Here is a 22,917-nt window from a genome sequence, read left to right as displayed (position 1 = left end):
TGCCCTTGGCAGCTGGGGGTGCCGCCTTGGTTCTGCCAGCTGGTGTTCCCTTCCTGCCCTTTCTAGCTGGTGGTGCCTCCTTGCTTCTGCCAGCTGGTGGTGCCTCCTTGCCCTTGCTGGCTGGAGGTGTCTCCTTGCTAGCTGGTGGTGCCTCCTTGTCATTGCTAGCTGGTGGTGCCTCCTTGCTGGCTGGTTTTCCCTTCCTGCCCTTGCTAGCTGGCGGCCCCTTCTTGCCCTTGGCAGGTGGTGCAAGCACACTGGTAGTGCTGACGGGTGCCTCCTTGGAGCCTCTCACACATGCAGTAGCTGCAGAAACTACAGTGGCCGTGGACTGGGTGGCTGAGGTGCTGGCCTGGGTTCTGCCCACCCTGGCCTGAAGTGAAGGACGGGGGCGGCAGGGAATAGGTCAAGGGTGGGGTGGAAAAGCCTTTTAGGGACACTGGGGCTGGAGGAGGGTGAAAGTTTGGGAGCAGAGGAAGAGGGAGTGGTTGTAGGAGGTGTCTGTCTGCTATGTTTGGGTGCAGGTGCATGGGCTGGATGCTGTTGTGAGGTGGATGGCTGTTGGGTGTCTGAGTGCTTTTGTTTGTGTACTTTTGGAGGACGGGGCACAGACACAGTGGGAGAGGACACAGGGGATGTGTGCATGGATGTGGGGGTAGTGACTGCCAGTAAGGGGCATGTAGTGATAGGCGTGCTGGTGATGAAGGTAGTGGATAAGGATGTAGTGCATGCAGGTGTGAGTGGAGACGCTACTGGGAGGGAGGTGGAGGACGAGGAGGAGGGGGACACAGTGGAGGCAGTGGATGTTGGTGTGTCTGTATCTGGATGGTGCTTGTGTGAGTGCCTGTGGGATGAAGTGTGGTGCTTGTTTTTGCCTGAGCCACTTCTGTGAGTTGATTTGGGTGAACGCTGGTCTGAAGGTGTGCTTGGGATAGGCTGGGGTTGAGGGGAATGGGACTAGGTAGAGGAAGTTGGAGGTAGGAGGCTAGAGACAGGGACAATGGCTGCCATCAGTGAGTTGGCCAGAGCCTGGAATGATCTCTGTTGGGCCGAAACGCCACATTGAATGCCCTCCAGAAATGTATTTGTTTGTTGCAAATGCCCTGCTAGACCCTGGATGGCATTCAGTATGGTTGACTGCCCAACAGAGAGGGATCTCAGGAAGTCAATAGCCTCCTCACTGAGGGGCAGCAGGGCTGACTGGGGCAGTGCCTGAGGTGCCTGGGGCGAAGGAGACACCCACCCTCCTGGGTGAGCGGGCACGGGAAACTCGCTGAGGGGCTGCTGGGAGGCTGGTGCTGGCATGTGGGTGGCGGCTGTACCTGTAGTTGGGGTGGCCACAGAGGTGTCCGCCACCGCCGGGGAGCTTCCATCGGAGGAGACGTCACTGTCAAAACTGTCCCCTCCTGTCTCTGCCGTGGTGTTCCCCTCACCCTCCGTCCCACTGGTGCCCTCACCGTCGGTGGATTCGGCCTCCAGGCCCATGTGGGATGCAGCTCCCTCCATCGCCGGTGCCTCTGCTCCTCCGCCAGATGCTAACGCACACAAGGACAGGGTGACAAAACAAATAGGGCCGGGAGACAGAGGATATACTTTGCCAATGCCAGCAACAACACCACCGTTGGCGTACACAACTCACAGGGAACAGCCCTATGCACTAGGCCATGCAATTGCAGTTACAATGCTAGTCACCAGGCCATGAGGTACAATGCCATTAGCAGCACACCTGAAACCCACATGACCCTGCCCAGGAGTAGATGCCCACTAGCATTATTGGAGTTGGAGTGCATCTGAGCCTGCCCATCATGGAACCTACCCTGCCACGTTCGTCCTGGCCTAGGGGCACCCACAGACCCACATCCCCCACCCAGGTAACACCTCAACGCGCGCAACTTAATGATTCTGAATCTGTACTCATCCCCTTGTGGCTGCTGTGATGCCTTCAAATGCCCATCCTACTCTGGATAGGCCACCAATAGGATGTGGAACATCAGGGGGGGTCAGGGTACAACGGGCACCCATTCCTCGTTGGGAGACCATCCCCAGCTGGGCCTCCGCCGTCTTCCTTGCCTAGCGGCGCAGGTCCTCCCACCATCTGCGGCAGTAGGTGCTCTGCCTGTCAAAGACCCCCAGGGTCCGCACCTCCTTGCCAATGGCACGCCAAATACCCTTTTTCTGATGGGCGCTGACCTGCAGAAAAAGATACATAAGAAAAGGTATTAGTCATACCGTCCAGACTGTTACACTCATGGCCCACCATATCCCTCCCATCCCCTTACGCACAGACATTGCCCACCAAACATGTAGCACCCGGCCCAGGACCCCTCAGCCCCCTCCCCCTACACGAGGCTTACACACACAGCACTCCATATATTTATGCCCCATGCATCGTGCTCACAGTGTACTCACCTGTTTGTCTGGAGGACCATAAAGTAAAAGGTGCTCCACTAGTCTCTCCAACTCCTCTGAGGTGAAGGCAAGGGCCCTTTCCCCAGACACTCAAGCCATGGTCGCTTCCAGATACAGGTCACAGCAGCACTTGCTGTGTAGGTCCTCTCCTGTTGAAGGTCAGGTAGCAAGTGAGTGAACAGATAGAAAATGGCGGTCACGTCCGCGGCGGTGCGTACTGTCACCGCCGGCATACATCACCATTAGCTCCTGGAACCCTTAGGCCCGAATGATAACCAATGATGTGTTGCATGGCGGTCGTCGACCGCCTCCCGCAACGACGCATAACGTCAGTGGAATTACCTAATTTCCACTTGGCCCTCCTCACAGGTCAGGCGGCCGCCATTTCAGGGGGAACAGGCCATGGCACCTAACTGTGTCACAGCAGACATAGGCACATCAACGGACCTACACGTTCACATACTATTTCTGTAAAAAAAATGCAAGGCATATTAATCTGAGGATATCTTTGAATATGACCATCTGCCCACCGTTTTTCACCCTAGAATTCAACCGGTGAGGATGAACAGGAGATGGAGACATACCCCCATGTACAGACCCCTGGTGGACCTGGCGACAATGGAGGACAGGCACATTATCCTAACCTACAGACTTGATAGGGCCACAATCCATGAGCTGTATGCACAATTGGAGCCAGACCTGATCTCAGCTATCTGCCACCCCACTGGTATCCCCCCTGTTGTGCAGGTCCTGTCAGTGCTCCATTTCTTGGCATGTGGGTCCAATTCACATTGGCATACTGGAACACCCTTATAATTCCCTAGTATATGGTACTGAAGTACCCAGGGTATTGGGGTTCCAGGAGATCCCTATGGGCTGCAGCATGTCTTTTGCCACCCAAAGGGAGCTCTGACAATTCTTACACAGGCCTGCCACTGCAGCCTGAGTGAAATAACGTCCACGTTATTTCACAGCCATTTACCACTGCACTTAAGTAACTTATAAGTCACCTATATGTCTACCCTTTACCTGGTAAAGGTTGGGTGCTAAGTTACTTAGTGTGTGGGTACCCTGGCACTAGCCAAGGTGCCCCCACATCGTTCAGGGCAAATTCCCCGGACTTTGTGAGTGCGGGGACACCATTACACGCCTGCACTATACATAGGTCACTACCTATGTATAGCGTCACAATGGTAACTCCGAACATGGCCATGTAACATGTCTAAGATCATGGAATTGTCACCCCAATGCCATTCTGGCATTGGGGAGACAATTCCATGATCCCCCGAGTCTCTAGCACAGTCCTGGGTACTGCCAAACTACCTTTCCCAGGGTTTCACTGCAGCTGCTGCTGCTGCCAACCCCTCAGACAGGTTTCTGCCCTCCTGGGGTCCAGCCAGGCTTGGCCCAGGAAGGCAGAACAAAGGACTTCCTCAGAGAGAGGGTGTTACACCCTCTCCCTTTGGAAAAAGGTGTCAGGGCTGGGGAGGAGTAGCCTCCCCCAGCCTCTGGAAATGCTTTGATGGGCACAGATGGTGCCCATCTTTGCATAAGCCAGTCTACACCAGTTCAGGGATCCCCCAGCCCTGCTCTGGCGCGAAACTGGACAAAGGAAAGGGGAGTGACCACTCCCCTGACCTGCACCTCCCCTGGGAGGTGCCCAGAGCTCCTCCAGTGTGCTCCAGACCTCTGCCATCTTGGAAACAGAGGTGCTGCTGGCACACTGGACTGCTCTGAGTGGCCAGGGCCAGCAGGTGATGTCAGAGACTCCTTCTGATAGGCTCTTACCTGTGTTGCTAGCCTATCCTCCTTCCTAAGTAGCCAAACCTCCTTTTCTGGCTATTTAGGGTCTCTGCTTTGGGGAATTCTGGAGATAACGAATGCAAGAGCTCATCAGAGTTCCTCTGCATCTCTCTCTTTACCTTCTGCCAAGGAATCGACCTCTGACTGCTCTGGACGCCTGCAAAACCGCAACAAAGTAGCAAAGACGACTACTGCAACCTTGTATCACTGATCCGGCCGCCTTCTCGACTGTTTTCCTGGTGGTGCATGCTGTGGGGGTAGCCTGCCTCCTCTCTGCACTAGAAGCTCCTAAGAAATCTCCTGTGGGTCGACGGAATCTTCCCCCTGCAACCGCAGGCACCAAAAGACTGCATCACCGGTCCTCTGGGTCCCCTCTCAGCACGATGAGCGTGGTCCCTGGAACTCAGCAACTCTGTCCAAGTGACTCCCACAGTCCAGTGACTCTTCAGTCCAAGTTTGGTGGAGGTAAGTCCTTGCCTCCCCACGCTAGACTGCACTGCTGGGTCCCGCGTGATTTGCAGCAGCTCCGGCTCCTGTGCACTCTTCCAGGATTTCCTTTGTGCACAGCCAAGCCTGGGTCCCCGACACTCTAACCTGCAGTGCACGACCTCCTGAGTTGTCCTCCAGCGTCGTGGGATCTTATTTTGTGACTTCGGGTGAGCTCTGGTTCACTCTTCTTCGTAGTGCCTGTTCCGGCACTTCTGCGGGTTCTGCTTGCTTCTGAGTGGGCTCCTTGTCCTGCTGGACGCCCCCTCTGTCTCCTCACGCAATTGGCGACATCCTGGTCCCTCCTGGGCCACAGCAGCATCCAAAAACCCTAACCGCGACCCTTGCAGCTAGCAGGGCTTGTTTGCGGTCTTTCTGCGTGGGAACACCTCTGCAAGCTTCTTCATGACGTGGGACATCCATCCTCCAAAGGGGAAGTTCCTAGTCCTCTTCGTTCTTGCAGAATCCACAGCTTCTACCATCCGGTGGCATCTGCCCACTCCCGACTTGATCGTGACTCTTGGACTTGGTCCCCTTGTTCTACAGGTACTCTCGTCCGGAAATCCATTGTTGTTGCATTGCTGGTGTTGGTCTTCCTTGCAGAATTCCCCTATCTCTTCTGTGCTCTCTGGGGAACTTAGGTGCACTTTACACCTACTTTTCAGGGTCTTGGGGTGGGCTATTTTTCTAACCCTCACTGTTTTCTTACAGTCCCAGCAACCCTCTACAAGCTCACATAGGTTTGGGGTCCATTCGTGGTTCGCATTCCACTTCTAGAGTATATGGTTTGTGTTGCCCCTATACCTATGTGCTCTCATTGCAATCTATTGTAACTGTACATTGCTTGCATTGCTTTCTATTGCTATTACTGCATAATTTTGGTATTGTGTACATATATCTTGTGTATATTTGCTATCCTCATACTGAGGGTACTCACTGAGATACTTTTGGCATATTGTCATAAAAATAAAGTACCTTTATTTTTAGTATATCTGTGTATTGTGTTTTCTTATGATATTGTGCATATGACACCAGTGGTATAGTAGAAGCTTTACACGTCTCCTAGTTCAACCTAAGCTGCTCTGCTAAGCTACCTTTTCTATCAGCCTAAGCTGCTAGACACCTCTTCTACACTAATAAGGGATAACTGGACCTGGTGCAGAGTGTAAGTACCCCTTGGTACCACTACAAACCAAAACACCACCATTCACGGAGGGTTCTTAAACAGCTAAGCAATATTAACTTGCATGTTCTGGCTCAATCGTCCTTCTTAAAGGAGAAGAGATTAGGAGTCAGCTTTACATAACTGTGGGCAATTCCCAATGAGGAGCTATTGAAAGCCTGAGGTCAGTCTCTTTAGTTTACAGCTTCGGTGACAATAAGAGACAAATGCCTGTCTGGCTTGCAAGTGTGAAACAGCATAGCTGGCAAACTGGGTTGAATACATGTTACCAAGTCGCTGCTTGAGATTTGTGAAACATCACTAATGTAGCTTGTATAAATATTGAAGTATGGATGGATAGGCTGCAATTCAACCTGACTTCACCACAAGTGGAGCTAGAAAATATTTCATACTGTCTGAGGTGAACTTGACAATACACACATAAAAAACTGGTGTAAAGGAAGGGCCTGAATATATGTTGCAACATACATAAATCATCTTTTCATGGTGAAGATGCATGAAGCCATGGAGCCCAGGTAGTTGTCTCCCACACGCCCTGCACTGTGAGATTCTGTAAGTATGCACCCCACCCTTTGAGAAATGTTTCTGTTAGAATGATGTGCAGAACAGGATTGAGGAAAAGGCGCCCTTGCAAGATGTTGCTGGTTTTCCACCACTTCAAAGAGCGATGATTCTGGTGGCCAATCGACACTGGATGGTCTCAATGACCCTCTGTCTGAGACCATTGTTAAGCTAGACATTCACACAACTGACACATTTGTAGCTGTGCATGAGGTACTACAGCAATGGAGGAGGCTGTCATGCCTAAGAGGTGCCTGACTGTTCTGCCTGTAAGCTGCTGATTTGCTTGAAACAAGGGAATAAGCACTGAAAGGACTGAATGCTTGTAGGATTGAGACATGCCAGACCTAGTTCAGCGTTCAGGATAGCTCCAAGGTAAGGCTGGATCTGAAGGGGCTGGAGTTAGCACTTGGTGGCACTGATGGTGAACACTAAGTAATGAAGTAGATTTATAGAGATTCGAGTGTGGTTTAGACACTGTTGACGACTTCGATGAGACAATCTTTGAGATATGGAAATACATGGAATCCCTGTCTTCACAGATGCAGCCACTACTGCAAGGCACTTAATGACCACTCACGGTGCAGTAGTCACATGGAAGGGGAGGATCTTGAATTGGTAGTGTTTTTTGCCTATTTCAAACCTGAGATATCGGTGATATGCCTAGCATATTGGGATGTGGAAAAAGGGGTCCTTTAGGTCTAGTGCAGCCATAAAGTCACTGTGTTGTAGAAGCAGTATGACATCCTCAATGTGAAAATGTTCTCATAAGATGTATGTTGAATGGCCTGAGATCTAGAATGGGCCATAACGAACTGTCCTTTTTATGTATTAGGAAGTATAGCGAGTAAAGCCAGGTACCTTGCTTATGGATGTGGATAGGCTCTATAGCTCCTTTGAGGAGGAGGGCTTTGACCTCCTCTTTGAGTAGTGTTAGAGGTTCCACTGTACTTGAGAGGTGGAATGTTCGGAAGTGTGGTAGTGAGCTCCCGACAGTAACTATGTTAAATTATGTTGGAAGACCCACTGGTCTGAGGTGATGGTTTGCCATGTCGGTAGAAAATCTTGTAAATTCCCCAACAGGTGCTTTATGGTCGGGAGGTATAAGAGGTGAGTCGTGGTTTAATGGTGGGTGTAGCTCCTTTTGGGGAACTACTTGTCTCTGCCTCTTTAGTTAGTATCCTGGTAAGATCCTCTGAAGTAACCCATTGGTGAAGTGTGTTGGCCCTGGGTGCGTTGGTATGAAGTGGAGTGGCATAGAAGGTTCTTTTTGAGCCTTCATGGTAGGAGGGATGGCTAAAAGAGCAAAGGGGAGCTGGTGTTTTTCTAGTGCCCCCATTAGTTTTGCCATCTCTGTGTTTTTTTTTTGTATTTTCTAAGGTTCTGTCCATCTGGGAAAACAAAAAGATTTTCTCCATCAAGGGCATGTCCTGCACATTTTGCTGAACCTCAGGCTTAAAACCAGAAATACGGAGCCATGCATGTCTTCTAAAGAGAATGATTGTGTTGCCCCTCCTGGAGCTGCAGTGTCAGCTGAATCTAAGGCGCAGAGTATTGAAGTGTTTGAAATTAACTTGCATTCTGAGACAAGTTCTTGGCCCCATTTTCTGTGCTCCTCTGGGAGGTATTGATATGAAGTCCTCCATTTTGTCCCAGAGGGCACAGTCATACCGTGCAAGGAGGCCCATGGAGATTGCAAACTGCCAATGATATACTGGCTGGGCAGCAACCCGTTTTCCCACAGCATTTATTCTTTCACTTTAATATCTGGCAGCGGGGTATCTCCACTTGCCAGGGAGTTTGCCCACTTGTGTGCAATGGTAATTACCAGGGAATCTGGTGGAAGCTGACCCCAAACATAAATGGGGGAGATGGGGAGGCCTTGCATTTCTTTTCCACACGGGGCTTTATAACCCTTGCTCTAATAGGGTCTTTACAAATGTCTAGGGTATGTCTAAGCATGCCCTTGAGCATTGGAACCTACTGGGTGGATCTGTATGTGTAAGAGAGTGTCTCAATCAGAAAATCTTCCTCTGAGGGCTCCTTATGAAGTTCCACCTGATGGAATGAAGCAGCTCTACCGATAAGCTCCTGATAAGAAGAGTCATCGGGGTGGGGCGAGGGGGCAGGGCTGCTGGGATAGATGTCAGGGTCTGTGTCCCCTGGGGGGAGGGGTCTGTATCATAGGTCACCCTAAGGAGGCGTGTCAAAAGTGTCCAGCCATCCACTATGGCCAGTGGTGTGAGAGTGTGGAGCCCCCCAAGGTGGAATGTGGAGTGGGTCCCCCAAAGAGTGAGGTGGGGAGGATGAAGGCAAAGGAGGTGGAATGGGTGGTGATGATGGTGGTGCATAAGTTAAAGGACTAGTGGCCCTATCTGTTTTTTTGCAGATCTTCGGAGGGGCTGGTGTGTCCTGAATCTCTTGAAAAGACAACAGTCTTGAGTTAGTAAAGTCACAGCTGTGGAAGGGCAAGCAATGATTTGGCCGGTAAGAGGCTGGTTAAAATGACAATAACAGAAGGGCCTCCGTTCCATCACTGGCGAGAAATTCAAGAGGCACGATGGAGACTGAGGTAAGCCCAAAAGGGTGAGGACCTGGAGGGGCCATGGTTGAGAAGAATCCAACTTGATCAAAATCTGTATCCCTGGATGTGCAAGGGAAAATAGGAATGAGATCAAAGACAATACTGATGGAGAGGACGGTACCATGTGGACCAGAAAGACCACAGTGACAGCATCAATCCGGAGCACACATCTGAATCAGATGGCATAAAAAAACCAATCTAACAATGGAGTTGGTGCCCATGAGCATCATCACCAGGAGGAGGAGTCAATCTACCTCGTGAATTTAAAGACTTCTTCGAAGAAAGAAACTTGCACACATCAGGACCCAACACTAGATGGCAGGAGTATGCAAAGCATGTGTATCTACAGCCACACATCCCTCAAACATAAGCTTTATGGTCACCTCCTCCATTTTTATACTCCAGGTTACAGTCCAAAAGTAGGATTAACAGAATTAAAAGAGATAACACTAAGAAGAACTTATATATACAGGGGTTAGAGTAAATGATGGTTCAAAAGGGTGATCACTATATACATAAAGAAAGCAGCAGAGTCAGTATATGAAGCAATGATGGACAGAGAGGGTGTAATGAATGGACCCCTCTCTTTAGACAAGCATTGGGCTTAGCGCTTACAGGAAGGGTGAATGGTAGGTATGAAACACTGATAGACTGTTAGGGCGAGTACTAACTGGAACACTACATTTTCACAGATAGATCTTTTCCGTATTTTTGCACATAACTGAACAGGATATTGTGTGAGTAAGCATGAATAGACCACTCTTTCACAGTAAGTTAGCTTTGTCCAAACTGAGGTCCAAATTGCACAGGTGGATCCTTGATAGTAACTGAAGCAGCAAACATACCTGGTTCTCTTCTGAGGACCCCTCCTATCCCCACACTGTGCAACCCTCAGATTTGATAGCTTACTCTAATAGTGATTCTTCACACAAAGTGGGGGGCTTCAGGGATGAGTGGGGCCTCACCAGAGTACCTTTGAGCTCTGATCATCCCTTGGTCCATGATTCTTCAGTTCCTCAGTGCAATTTCTGCCAGCCATAAATTACAGGGCTGAAATCTTCATCTTCTGGACAGCTATCATCCTGCAGAGGCATTGTCGTACACCTCATTTTGACAGATGATCAGTTCCTCCTTCAAGGGTAGGGTTCAGTAGCACTTCCAGCAGAGATCAAAATTCTCAAGCCTTGCTCTTGACTTGGTAAGGAGGCTGCAAGTCTTTTACTCTACCTCTACAGCCCAGAAGATACCTCTAGGCATACTGCTGTTCCTCTTGGCACATAAAAACTGGAAATTCCACCCATTATTTATACCTGGTTAACATACGAAAATGTGAATTTCAGATCTCTGGGCTGTTTTGGAAGATGTCTGATTTGAGGGAAATAGACATCTTACACACAGGCTACCCAGCTGCATGTCTTTCAATCAGTACAAGAAAAGCAGAGGCCATCAATATAATTTACAAGAGGTATTTGTCCCTCATCTTTCACTCAAAGGAGTTTGGCTCACTTCAAAGGGGCTTGAGCAGTACATAAACCTGAGCAGACATTTGGCGGCATTCCAAGCCCCTAGTCCACGCTTCTCCCTGCTGATGACAGGCTAAACCCAGAAACACGTGTACATGGATTTACAGCACTTGCTGCACCTACGGAGGTGAAGGACTCTTTTTACTTTTTGAACGGACTACGAATTGACTGCATTTACCATGATGCTTTAGGGTTATACTTTGTTGCTGGAGTGCAGGCAGTGTGCTCCCTCTCTATGAAACGGGCTTAGGAATATTATAGGGCTTCAACCAAATCACATCTCTGTCTGGAGGACTTATCCCCAGCCTTCATCTTGTCCGTCATCTACAACATGGAGTTCCAAAATGGATTCCTGTCTCCATGCAGTAAAACACCACACTTTCTATATGCTCTTTCAGATTCATAGATGCAGCACAATCATGTCTTCTCCCATACACTTCCTATGTAGAAGAATTGAAGGCTGATGAAAGGAAATGGCAGTCAGTTTTAAGTAGGAGAGGCTGGTGTGCAACTCTTCCACTGAAGCCAACACTACACTTACTGGGAAAAACATTAGGACTGGCTTGTAATGTATGTTGCACACAGTAATTATAAGAACCGTGGACAGAGTTGGTGAAAGTTAAGAGTGTGATATTTAATTTGTTGCAACATATATAGTCATAGACAGTATGTGCATACAATAGTATAACTTAAATAGTAAAAGAAAATGTAACGTACAGCACATGAATGACAGCTACACGTTCTTCCCACAGTCCGAAAATAATGGACGTAAACTGTTAAGGCCATGATTAATGCCACTCATAAACCAAACTTTTAGAATATCGTATGAGACATGGGTTTGACCTTTTCTCTCATCAATGCGGGAGGCTTTGCTTCGCATTTTAATGCTGACGTGCAAATATAAAAAAAACGTGAAGTAGTACTGGAAGATGGGTACTTAAAAATGCTGTGGTTGACAAGGCAAGGATGGAAGGGAGGAAACACAGCCATCTCTGGTCAGGACATCGACCAAAAGCGAGAGCTTGCTCCCCAGTCCCCAAACCAGGCGTGTTTTTTGCCAGAGATAAATCTCTGAGCTTGCATATTGTATAGGGTGTGCAAGGGGAATGAAAAGTAAATGAGTCCGTCTAATAGTTAATCCCTGGAGCCAAATACTACCAAAATGAAATAAAGGAAAAGTTGTATTATTTAATAATAATGACAAATATATGTTTAACGGATGGCCGTCAATACCCGAAAAGCTCAATTTCAGCACATGACTAAGAAACTTTCATTCAGGAAAGATAAAAATGCAAAGTTCTCAAAAAGCTCTAATGATTGATAACATTAATGATACAGTCACAAAACAAATTCACGCTTTTCACACTATGTAATACTACACCCTTAAACCGTACATACGTTCATTTTCAAACATGTCAATTGCAGTTATTGTATTTTGGAGGTTTTACCTAATATTTTGGAGGTTCAATATTACTAAAACTTGGACTGAGGTGTGCACTGGGTTTCAGTGAACGGCTAGGTTTCTTGATTCAAACGGAATAAAAAAGATAAGAGCTGTCCATGGTCCTTGAAACATTTTGTTTCACACGCTAAATGTGCATTTAGAAGCACTCCCAAAAACACACTGTAATTCTCTGAAAAACACATTCTCAAAAATATTACATGTTATTTATTTAATGATTTTGATGCTGAGCTACAATTGGTTGACTTGCTCCGAACTCTTTTGGGCACATATGTGCCATATAATGTAGATATCAATTAGCTGAAATGGGCTTAAAAAAAAAGATAAACCTGACTAATTTAACGCTGGAAGGGCAAACGCCTAGATGCAGTTATATGTAATCCAGGGGGTACAGTGGCCCCGCTGAATGGGGTGGGAGGAGCCATATGCACCTCGACTATGGCTTTATTTCAGTAACAAACCAGACCCATTTTCCTTGCTTGCTTTACGGTCCATAACTCCTTTGCCACGGCACTGGTGCAAAGGCCATTCGTGCGTTCAAAGTCTTAACTTGCAGAGATTAACAATAACTATGATTCCTGCGAAACACAGGTTGCAAGCAAGTCACAGTTTCACTCATGTTCCCACAGTTCCACCTTTAAAAAGGAAGCCTCAGTCCAATTAGCCACAGAATTATTTTTCTAAGCCACTCTTACAACACCCACACTTAAAACACTCCTTTCAAATACTTACTGTTTCTCGCATCGTTATCGTCTGTGTGTTTTAACTCCCATGCTTACACTTCTTTTAATTGATTATTTTAAGCTTTTCTAGTGGAGTTGTCGACCACCGAGAACGAACTAAGGGCCCAATTTAAATGTTGGTGGTAAGCATGCTCCATGTTGCAACAGGGTATCCTTACCACCAAAATTATAGCCCGCCCACCAATTTAAAACCGGGCGGAGCATATTTTGATCACGACAGAGACTGATCTGTCTTCGCCGTGGCCAACCTGCTCTGACGGATTAAGGGCCTTCAGAAAATTGGCTATATTTTTGTCCGACCAATTAGGATGGGCGGACATACAGCTTTTTATTGCTCATCACTGTCAGACAAACCCTGGTGGCAAGGGTCTTGTTCACTGTACCTACTTCATACATGGAAGTCCAGAGGGTAGATAAAAGGTGTACATACATGCATCTTTCTCATGCGTCAGGGCCTAAACAGCTCAGATTCCTTGATGCTTTGGGAAATCCAGTTTTCACTGCTGCTACCTTGCAAGCAAAAAGTGAAAAACTCCAACAATTTGAGAAGCTGGTATATGCTAATGTGAAATAGGATGCAATGAATGCAGGGGTTCCCTTTTCTTGGGTATACAACAACAGCTGCAACATAGGCAGTTATTTGAAGAAATCAAGGGATTAGACCAGCTTACTGTTTAAAAAAAGTAGGAAATAAAGAGTTACTCAGTTGACATCGGAGAGCGATACCATTGATATTAAAATCAAAGTATGACAGACCAATTTAAGGTCAGGCATTTGTCAGCCATGCTTTGAAAGGTGGAATTTCAGTAGGAGACACACATGATGGCACTCTGAAGCTATTGGAAAGGGAAAAGACAACAGCATGAGAGGTGATGATTAAAGGCTACAGACTAAGGGGTTGTGACAGAGAACAATGGAGCTCAGCAGATGTGGGAAAAGCAGAATTACCTTTTATTACTAAATGCCAACACCACTGGAAGGAACTGTTAACAGAGTTACATCACCAATGGAATCTGCAATGACATAATGTAACATTCTGTGAAATGCTGAGGGGTGCTGTAACACCTGATGGACAGCACGCCCAAGCAATGGAAAACAATTGCTAGCAAGAACAATTCAATGGCTAAACAGAGTGGACCCAAAAGCCATTTTCTGTACGAGTATGTTGTATGGGTTTTTATTGGTGACAACAAGTCTGTCAAACAAGTAAAGCAGCCTAGTAAATACTAAGAAGGCTTGATCTTTTTGCTGCAATTCTCCGCTGGAACGAATAACTATTCTTTGTCGTCTAAGACAACAGGTGTCCCTCTCAGAAACGGAGTGGTGCACTTAAGGGTTCTCCTCTGGGTCAGAGTCCAACTCTTGGTATTAAGCTATTTTACAAAAGGTCCACACGGCACGCAGAGTTGTTGTCTACAGTATGGTAATGATTCAAAACCCAGTACAGACATGTTGACAGAGAAAATCAGGAAAGGGTACATGTTCTAATGAGACATACAGTGCACATTTCCTTTCACAACAGTAACTCAAGATGTGATTTTAGGAGTGACACCAGAATTTCACTAGAAGAGATACTAAAGCCAAAAGATGAAGGCTAAAGATGTATTAACAAAAGATTACTCCAACAGAGCCAGTACCAAGTTCTCTTGCTAAGTAGGGCCTAACGCGGACGGGGAAGGAATTATGTTACGGGTGTCAGAAAGAACAAAGAAAAAGTCTCTTGCTTGTAAACATTTACGTTTCACGTTCCCCATGCTGCAACTTCTAATTTTGAATCCATGTTGGTCATGATAAGAAGATTGAATAACTTAGTATTCTTGTTTCCTATTAGAGTTAACTTTTGGTATCCATCTCAATGATCTGTACTATCTAGTGGTAGGGAGGAAACATCACCGCTTGAACAATTTTCTTAAGATTCACAATACATTTACATTAATTAAAACAGCTGATCCGCAAGACAACTTGAAGCAGCCAAACTCAAGAACAGACAACCAGTTCACTGATTCAAATGAAGATTCTTACCAGGGAAGATGCCAGTTCACATTATAATCAAGGTCCATCTTTTCTGCTGGTTCTGCAATTTATACTTCATCTATCCCTCCACCCCCAAAGCAAAATAAACCAGCCTAATTTTGTCATTAAGGGATTCATTTAGAGTTTGGCGGATGAGTTACTCTGTCACAAACATGCCGTATATCCCGTCCCGCTGTATTACGATCTCCGTAGAATATTATGTGATTGTAATACGGCTAGCGAGATGTCTGTCATGTTTGTGGCAGAGTAACCCCCGCCACCAAACTCTAAATCAGGCCCTGTGTTTTCTGAAGGACACAAGCATTCTATTGAGAATTCAGAAGAACCCAACTGCTACCTCATTCAATAATGAGGGTGTGAAATCATCACAAATTAATTTATTATAACCTAAATTACCCTGGAAACAATCCAACACTATTAGGAACTTCTTGTGAAAGAATGCTGAGTTTAGTATACCTGTGCTATTTTATTAGTTGTGAAACACTGTAGAAAAACAGCCTTTCACTTACTAGAGTGCTTTGAAACATCAACGATATGAAGAATGACAGGAAACGGTTATTTGGAGTCAACACACTAACAAAAAGCGTGTGTCATTTAGTCATACAAATGCATTTTTTATTAAGAGAAGCTACTACCAACTCACAATAAAGTTAGGTTCCTTGAAAGGCAGAAGTTTGACAGTTGGTTCCACCGGTGGCAAAGCTGTATCTATGGCTACTGGCTTAGCCTCAACCGTGGAGTCTACAGGAACATTCTGTAAAATAAGAACAATAATAAATAAAAAAGGAAACTGCACAATAATGTGATTCCTTTGAACAAAACGTGATTGAATTAGAAAATCAACTTGCTGGACGAGCACAACTGCTGATTCTGTGTATTGTGCAAACTGAAAAAGCATTCTTCTAATGATGTAGATCCTTCTGAACCATGTCTTCCGACAGCTCCCCCCAGTGTGACTATGACTGAGGATTTAAATCACACAAGTGACCTATTTCACTAGTATTTAACTGCCCCTGATATTCTAACATATTCACTAACTGTGAAAAAATGCTGCTACATGAGGAAGGCACAGCCTACCAGCATTGTCAGAGAAAAGTAAAATATAAACAATTCAGAAAACTTCCATGGTGTTCCTATGGAATGAGGATGCCATACCCAATCTTCCTGCTCTGCACCTTTATCTTGCGGTGGTACAGTCTCCCAGGGTGAAGATGAGACAAACCTACAATTGAGAGGCAAATAGCTCTCCAGGGATGTTGTGAAGCAGGTGCTAGAACTCGTTACCAGGAATGTGGGGTTCTCTACAGAAGAAAAACTACACTTATCTACCATGCTGGTCATGGGCAAGTACCAGATACCCAAGCAGATGTTGTTTGTCCAGTAAACGGATGTAAAGGAGGTGCTTTCAACGAACAGAAAGACCCAGACAAAACTTCATTACCAAAGTTCATCACTGAAGCTTCTTACTGGGTGAGAACAACCACTACCAGAGACATCCAGCTCAGTCTCCCTAGATAGGCAATCCTTTTTGCTTGAGGATACCGTGCTCTAGAACCAAGACTGGGCCTGCACACACAGAATAATCTACATTAGTTATCTAGTAAGGAGTTATCACATGTACGTTATTGATATAGCTGTTGGTTAGCGGACACTGATTACCATACGTACTGGCTTATTTTTTTAGTACATATTGCATAAATGAGGGTAGCCTTTATGTTTCTCCCTTGCACCTCATCCATCTTTTGATATTTCTTGCATACAAAAAGCTTTTTTGTAAGGATGTTTCTGGGCCATCTCTGTGGGTCCTACACTGCATCGCTTCAAACCTCAGAGGACATGTATGAGTTCTCATATTGACCGAAATAACCTGCTAATTTTGGTATGGTGTTTAAGGTTGCGCCGTCGATATTTCGTCACAGTGTGGAATGTGCATAGAAGGCTCCCTAAATATATGTTTTCTTGTTTCTTCTCTTTTAAAACCACAAGCCAACACAAAGCAAAATTATTAAGGACACATCACTGGTTGACGTTCTCATACTATGGAAAACAACCACTGAATATACGTCTTCATGTTCTTTTTAAAGACACAAGATATTCCCCAAATTACACAACTAAAAATAAAAAGTATCTGCTTTTGTACTACAGGTCACAAGATAATCTCCAACAACGGCAAACCCAAAAATGTATGAAACACTGAGTGTGCATTCTATTAGTATTCAATTCAAGTGACTTTCCTATGAAAGTTAGATGCATTAAATATTAAATGCTACGTCTAAAAAATTAAAATGGATTTTTACAAGCATACCAAAAGAATACAAATATTGAGTATATATTCACAAAATAGAGTATCTAAAGAACTTTTGACAGACGTGTGGTGGAAGATAAACTGAGAAAGATGGTGGCCCAAACGTGCTTTCAAAATTTTGATGGCTCGCCAGGAGAAGCAGCGAGGGACAGGTAGGTCCAGAGGTAAATATGATCCAAACGTGTTATTTATGTATTTCGTGCCCATTAGGACGCTCAAGAATAGGAAGGGTTCTAAACAAGAATCTAAAAATGGGCAATACCTGGCAAACATGTCTCATACTGTAGACGTTTATAAGCTAATATTTTTGATTTTACCATCAATATGATGTGATAATGACTACATCATGGTACACAACATAAACAATAAGGCTGGAGGAGTACTCATTGGCATATCTAATCACGGCACACCTTAAATGGCGTAGAGGGCTGCACTTCAAGAAAAGTTTGTCTTGGTAAACAGAGATGTAAAGTTACCTACCTACAGTGCTTAATTTTGGATTGGAGGCTGTAGATGTTTATACAGAACAGTTTAATTAATTTAAACCAAACATTACCTAATGGCCAATATCCAAATTAAAAAGCAAATGAAAAAAACGAGTTTTTCACCATTAACATCACAACCATTTGCAATGTCAGTTGATCATAAACCCCATCCTCTTTTCCTCTCCACCTCAGAATGAACTAAGACTCTGTCTCGTCAAAGGATTGGGCTCAAAGCTATGTAAATAAACTGAACAGCAAGATCCTTTACAAGGCACTTTTCGATCCTTCCCTATTGGGCTTCGATTAATCCATATCCTGTTAATAGAACAGGCACAGTTCCTTTAATGAAGCAGGTAAGACACACACCAGTCGAAGGACACGTAAACAGTGGGCTCTGGCATTCATTATACCAATCAAACAGTCCTTAATTCATTAATCCATGAACATGATGTTCCACAGCAGCATATGCCATTGTAGTATGCAACGTGGGTCTTTACCTTGCCAGTTGAAAGTCAGTACTAATTTGCAGCCCCTAAGCAGAATCAAATTAACGTTCTACTTGCCTTCGACTGTTGTTTTAACATATGGGAGCTTACACCTAAAAACACTGTGCCCACATCATTTGGCACAAGGGCCCCATGATATCTTTCATTGCTGCATTAATTTTTCAATAGTGTAAGTACCCCCAAATTACAAAAGTCGCTCAAACCCACATCTGCTCCACCAAAATGAACTAGGCTCGAGTAAAATCAATGGAGACTAGTTGAGCAGTTGTTCCAGCTGAAAAGGGGTTCATAAAGGGACTACCTAGCTTGAATGTAAGTAGTTCCTCCCACCATTTCTTACCATGCTTCCATGATGTGTCCTCTATCTCTTCCCCCAAGGTCCATTACCACCTTGGCATGGGGGTAAGAGGCAGGCAAATAACTGTTTTACAGGGGCTGCATTTGTTAATATGGCAAGGAAAATACTACATTTAAAACCACTGCCTAATTCATGCATTTTTCAGAACGTGCAATTTCTTCCCCCTTAAAATCTGGCGCATAAGGCTCTAAAGATTTAATCAGGCCTTCACTGAACATTGCAAAGATCATTATGCATCCCACTTGTCTTCATCTATCAAATGGGCCATGTAAATGTACTTCAGAGAAAGATGGATTAAAGTTAAATCAAGGAGTGTGGGAAATGAAATATAGTAAACCCAAACTGTAGTGTAACTGTATCTCAAATTCTTACACTATTGTCCACTGGTGTACTAGGATATACATTTGGGTCAAACTGGTATTCCATAATCTATTCTGGAATAGGCTCTGTGAGCATGCAAGAAAATAATAATAATACTTACTCTATTTGGGTTAGGTGGGTATTGCAAGTGAGCATGCAAGAAAATAATTGTCTCTGGCTGGCCCCATCTATTTATCATTAAAGCCGAAGGTCCACAAACAGGGTATTAGATGATTTGAAAAGCCTCCAGAATAAGGGTTAGGAGCTCCTAAACTATTCAAATGGGCTGCCTACATCAGGTTGAAATACCAGCTCACTATTAGGTCACCCTTAACAAAGCCTGCCAAAATGTGCAAACATATTGTTAACCACATCATTACTCCACTGAGAGCTGCCCATCATAATTTTTCTATTCTGCAACCATCCGGTGACCATATCTAACCCCCTAATCTTGTTAACTTTAGAAGTGCAATGTCCTTTGAAAGACCTGGGCGACCCTATTATGCTTTCGGATAACATGTGAGTAAAAGGCTTTACCTTATCATTTAATCCTAAAGCAAGTTTTGTTTCTGCTTTGCCCTTTATCCTACCCTACTGCCTCCAGAAACAATCACTATGATACAGACGATGCCACAAACATTCCATATGAATCTTCCATACGTTCACACATATTATAAGCCTACAAGACAGTGATCTAAAAAATGTTCGAAGGTGAAACAGGGGCACAGATTCTTTCCTGGTGGTGTGGATCTAAAAAGAACATCTTTATTTTATCAAAAATCCCCCAAATCTCCAAAACCGAGGCCTGTACGAAACAAGTTGCCAACCTTAAGGCCACCCTCTCAAACAGTTGTCGTCATGGTTCCAATGTGCCACAGGAAGAATAAGAAGCAATTTAAAAGGATTGATAACGTGTGCTAGAAATGTCACGTTGGATATCTTGACATCATATAATTTAGGGACACCAACTCCCAGCTACTGGGGGTCATGTGACAAAAAACGATAGGTAAGAGGCCTTACAACCTTGAGTTATGTCCCCTGGATATTTTTCCGTTTTTTCCCCTGTGCTGCATTTGCAGTTTTTCCCCAGTGATTCAACCACTCACCACTTGGATAATTGCTGTTCCAGCATACAGATGGCCCAGAGACAGTGAGTCATCTCAATCTCCCACTAACTATGAGAAGACTGGCCTCTTATTCTTTTGCTGTGAAGTGCCTCGCTTTGTTCAGATATTCTAATGTAAAATGGAGGTGTGCACCACTATTTTATTTTATAACTTATCTGTGAAAAACTCACTGTAGTGTGGCAGGTGCTTTATTTTCAAACAAGAGGCACTCTCAGCCCTGGAATGAGATTTTGTCCTTTAACATTCTGCTCTCAAAACTTTACCATCTGAATTAAAATTGTGAAGTTTTGCTGGAAAGTATTTTGCTTCCTGTTGAGGGCCCTTCCCTAGGACCAATGTAGTGGGCTGTCTCCACCCAAACCACCCATACATCCACCACCAGAAGAGAAAAGGCCCAACAAAAAGGCTTTCACGCCAGGATTTCTGGTTCTTCCTTCAGATTTTCACTCCAATATTGTCACTTCTGAACTAGTTCTTCAACTCTTCACAGTTCAAAGCAACTTACATCCTGGTTTGCATATTTTTCAAAAGTGACTTCAAATGCATCACTACATCAACTTTCTCTAAGTAGGTTACCTTTCTATCCATGTTAAGCATGCTGGCGCTACAGTGTCAATATCAGGATAGAGGGCGGCAATTTAACATTTTCTTTCTGAGTGGAGTTCCTGGAGGCTCTTGGATGTATCAGTTTTAAGTTACTTGCAGTGTTCTGCTTTGTATGCGTTCTGAAATCTTCTTTTGTAAGTGGCGTATTGGCAGTTATAGGATTTGCCTCCAGTAGTGATTTGCACCTGTAGATACATCAGGCAATAAGATGAGACAGGCCTGCACAAGCTGCCACAACAAGAGCCAGTTGCCAGATCTGGCCCATATGTTTTAAACAGTAATATTATTTGTTGGGTGCTCAAAATAATCAAATATATACCTATGAGTTCATATTTTCATTTATTATTAGTCACACTCTCCGTTTGTTTTCACTTTTTTACAAAATCCGTACAAAGTACCAAAATTATCACAAGTTGTATTATTTGCTCAAGATCCTTTACGGTTTTAGCTAAAAATAGAACTCTCAATCCTCATCAATACCATTCAGATTGCTAAATTTAGCAGAAGATTACTAAAGCTGAAGCCAGTTACGGGAAAAAAACATTTAGTATTTCTGTTTATGTATTATAAGATGTCACATTAAAAATTTACAATGTTCTTTATCCTTTCTATTTTTGCTACTTTCTATAGATTTTGAAAAAAGTGAAAAGAAACTGACGTTATGACTTATAATAAATGAAAATATGATCTCATAAGTATACAATCGATTATTTTGAGGGCCCGACAAACACTATCACCCATAGATTAAGTTCACATGGGGAAACATAGGGGCCTACTTCCTTCGGCTTCCTTTTAGTTAATTGCATGAACACTGAGTCAGACATGGGATCTACAGACCACTTGCATTATAACCATATTACAAATAGATTCAGTCAGGTGGAATAACAGGACCTAGGAAATATCTAGGAGAATGCAGCTATCAAGGTCTGAAATACTGTCACATACACCCTACATACTCAAGATTTCCCAGCTCTTCAGACGGACTCTTAAAACGTGATTTCCCACTCACCCCAAGACTCAACTGCTCAATCTGGTGCTGGAGTAATTTAATCTCCAAATATGGACCATGGAGCGGCAGCTGCATCCTTTGCTCGAGTACTTGCTACAGATCCAGTGAACAACCAAGATCAAGGAGTAATCAGAGTGGTGCCATCTTCAGCTTTACAAAAAAAACACAAAAAAACTGTGGTATGCGCCTTCCTCAGTAAGACTCCACATGACCATTAGCAACATCCCCACTGGTGATCCCACCAGGCACAAAATCTCAAGCAAACATGATGCGTGGAAGCACCTCCATTAGATGGGGCCTGCAAAGTATACAAGTATGAGTTTTCTCAGAAGGCAGCATCCAAGGACTAACAATAAGACAGCGAAACCCCAAGAACTAAGGGGACAGGGTCAAATAAAACCAAAAGGCTCTTCCAAGTGTGAAACCTTCTTTTGCAAAATGAGATGTCTAATAATCAACAAGACAATGATAAGGATAACACAGTAAACAGGAAGATCGAAATATCTCTCCATGTGAAATATCCCAAATAACAAAATTCTGTTTAAAAACATGATCGTTCATACCAAACCTCACATTTATTGTATCATAATCTCTTAAAATCATACAAAAGTATGACTCAACTTTAACAGAGAACCATAAAATCTTAAAACACAAAACAATTAATGTTGATAAAAGTATTTTCGGAATTCAAGATCTGAGCACTTTGTCATCTGAAGGCAGCATACAAGGGCTCTTCTGGGCCAGACAGCGATGCTGATAACCTACCCACACGTCGCCCTGCAGTTGTTCTGCGGATGCAGCTATTCAGTCAGCCCGGACTTCACTGCTGCACATCTCCACCTCACTTATGTGTCAATTTAATCCTGACTTGGTTAGGACAAAGGCAGTCAAACAAGCAGGAATGGTTCTGCAGCCCCTCAAGGAAAGGGCTTTGATGTCATTTCATCAAAACACTAACTCCAGACCCTCCAACTTTGAATAACTGTTCACTGTGTGAGAGGAGGAAAGGTCTAGAGAAGGGACAGAACATTCAGGCTGTCACAGCCTGCACAGCATTGATGGACAGTAGATGGGTGGAACTTAGAGGGGCTGAGCAGTGTGCTTGAGCAGCCACTTCAAGGTTGCATGAAATCACAAACACGGGCCTCTTGGTACGCATCCCACTGAGGCTGTAAAATCCATAATGGATCTACACTGTGCAGCCTTCAAACACAAACTGGAAATCAACTATGAGCAGCAGTTTCTAGCTCACTCTGTGCTAAAGCGTGACTTCACCTTTTCACCAGGTGACTGTGAGAAGAGAGCCAATGTCAGGTGACACACAATGGAAACATAGGTGTTGTGAGGACTGCATCTCCTGCAGTACATTTAGG

General features: G+C 44.6%; 1 protein-coding gene across 3 annotated transcripts in view; it reads right to left on the bottom strand.

Moving 5' to 3' along the window:
• INO80C (INO80 complex subunit C) overlaps positions 1 to 22,917 on the bottom strand; it is a 98,680-nt gene that overhangs the window by 62,752 nt on the left and 13,011 nt on the right. For 2 of the 3 annotated variants that reach the window (XM_069219578.1, XM_069219588.1), the window contains exon 3: positions 15,432 to 15,542. In XM_069219578.1, coding sequence (XP_069075679.1) covers positions 15,432 to 15,542 — 111 coding nt within the window. Of the gene's footprint in view, positions 1 to 13,184; positions 13,265 to 13,702; positions 13,768 to 15,431; positions 15,543 to 22,917 lie in introns of those variants that run through there. The other variant, XM_069219591.1, reaches the window with a different exon arrangement.

This window comes from Pleurodeles waltl, chromosome 2_2 (genome assembly GCF_031143425.1).
Source record: "Pleurodeles waltl isolate 20211129_DDA chromosome 2_2, aPleWal1.hap1.20221129, whole genome shotgun sequence".
NCBI classification, from domain to species: Eukaryota; Metazoa; Chordata; class Amphibia; order Caudata; family Salamandridae; genus Pleurodeles; species Pleurodeles waltl.
This window is presented reverse-complemented; position numbering and strand designations above follow the sequence as displayed.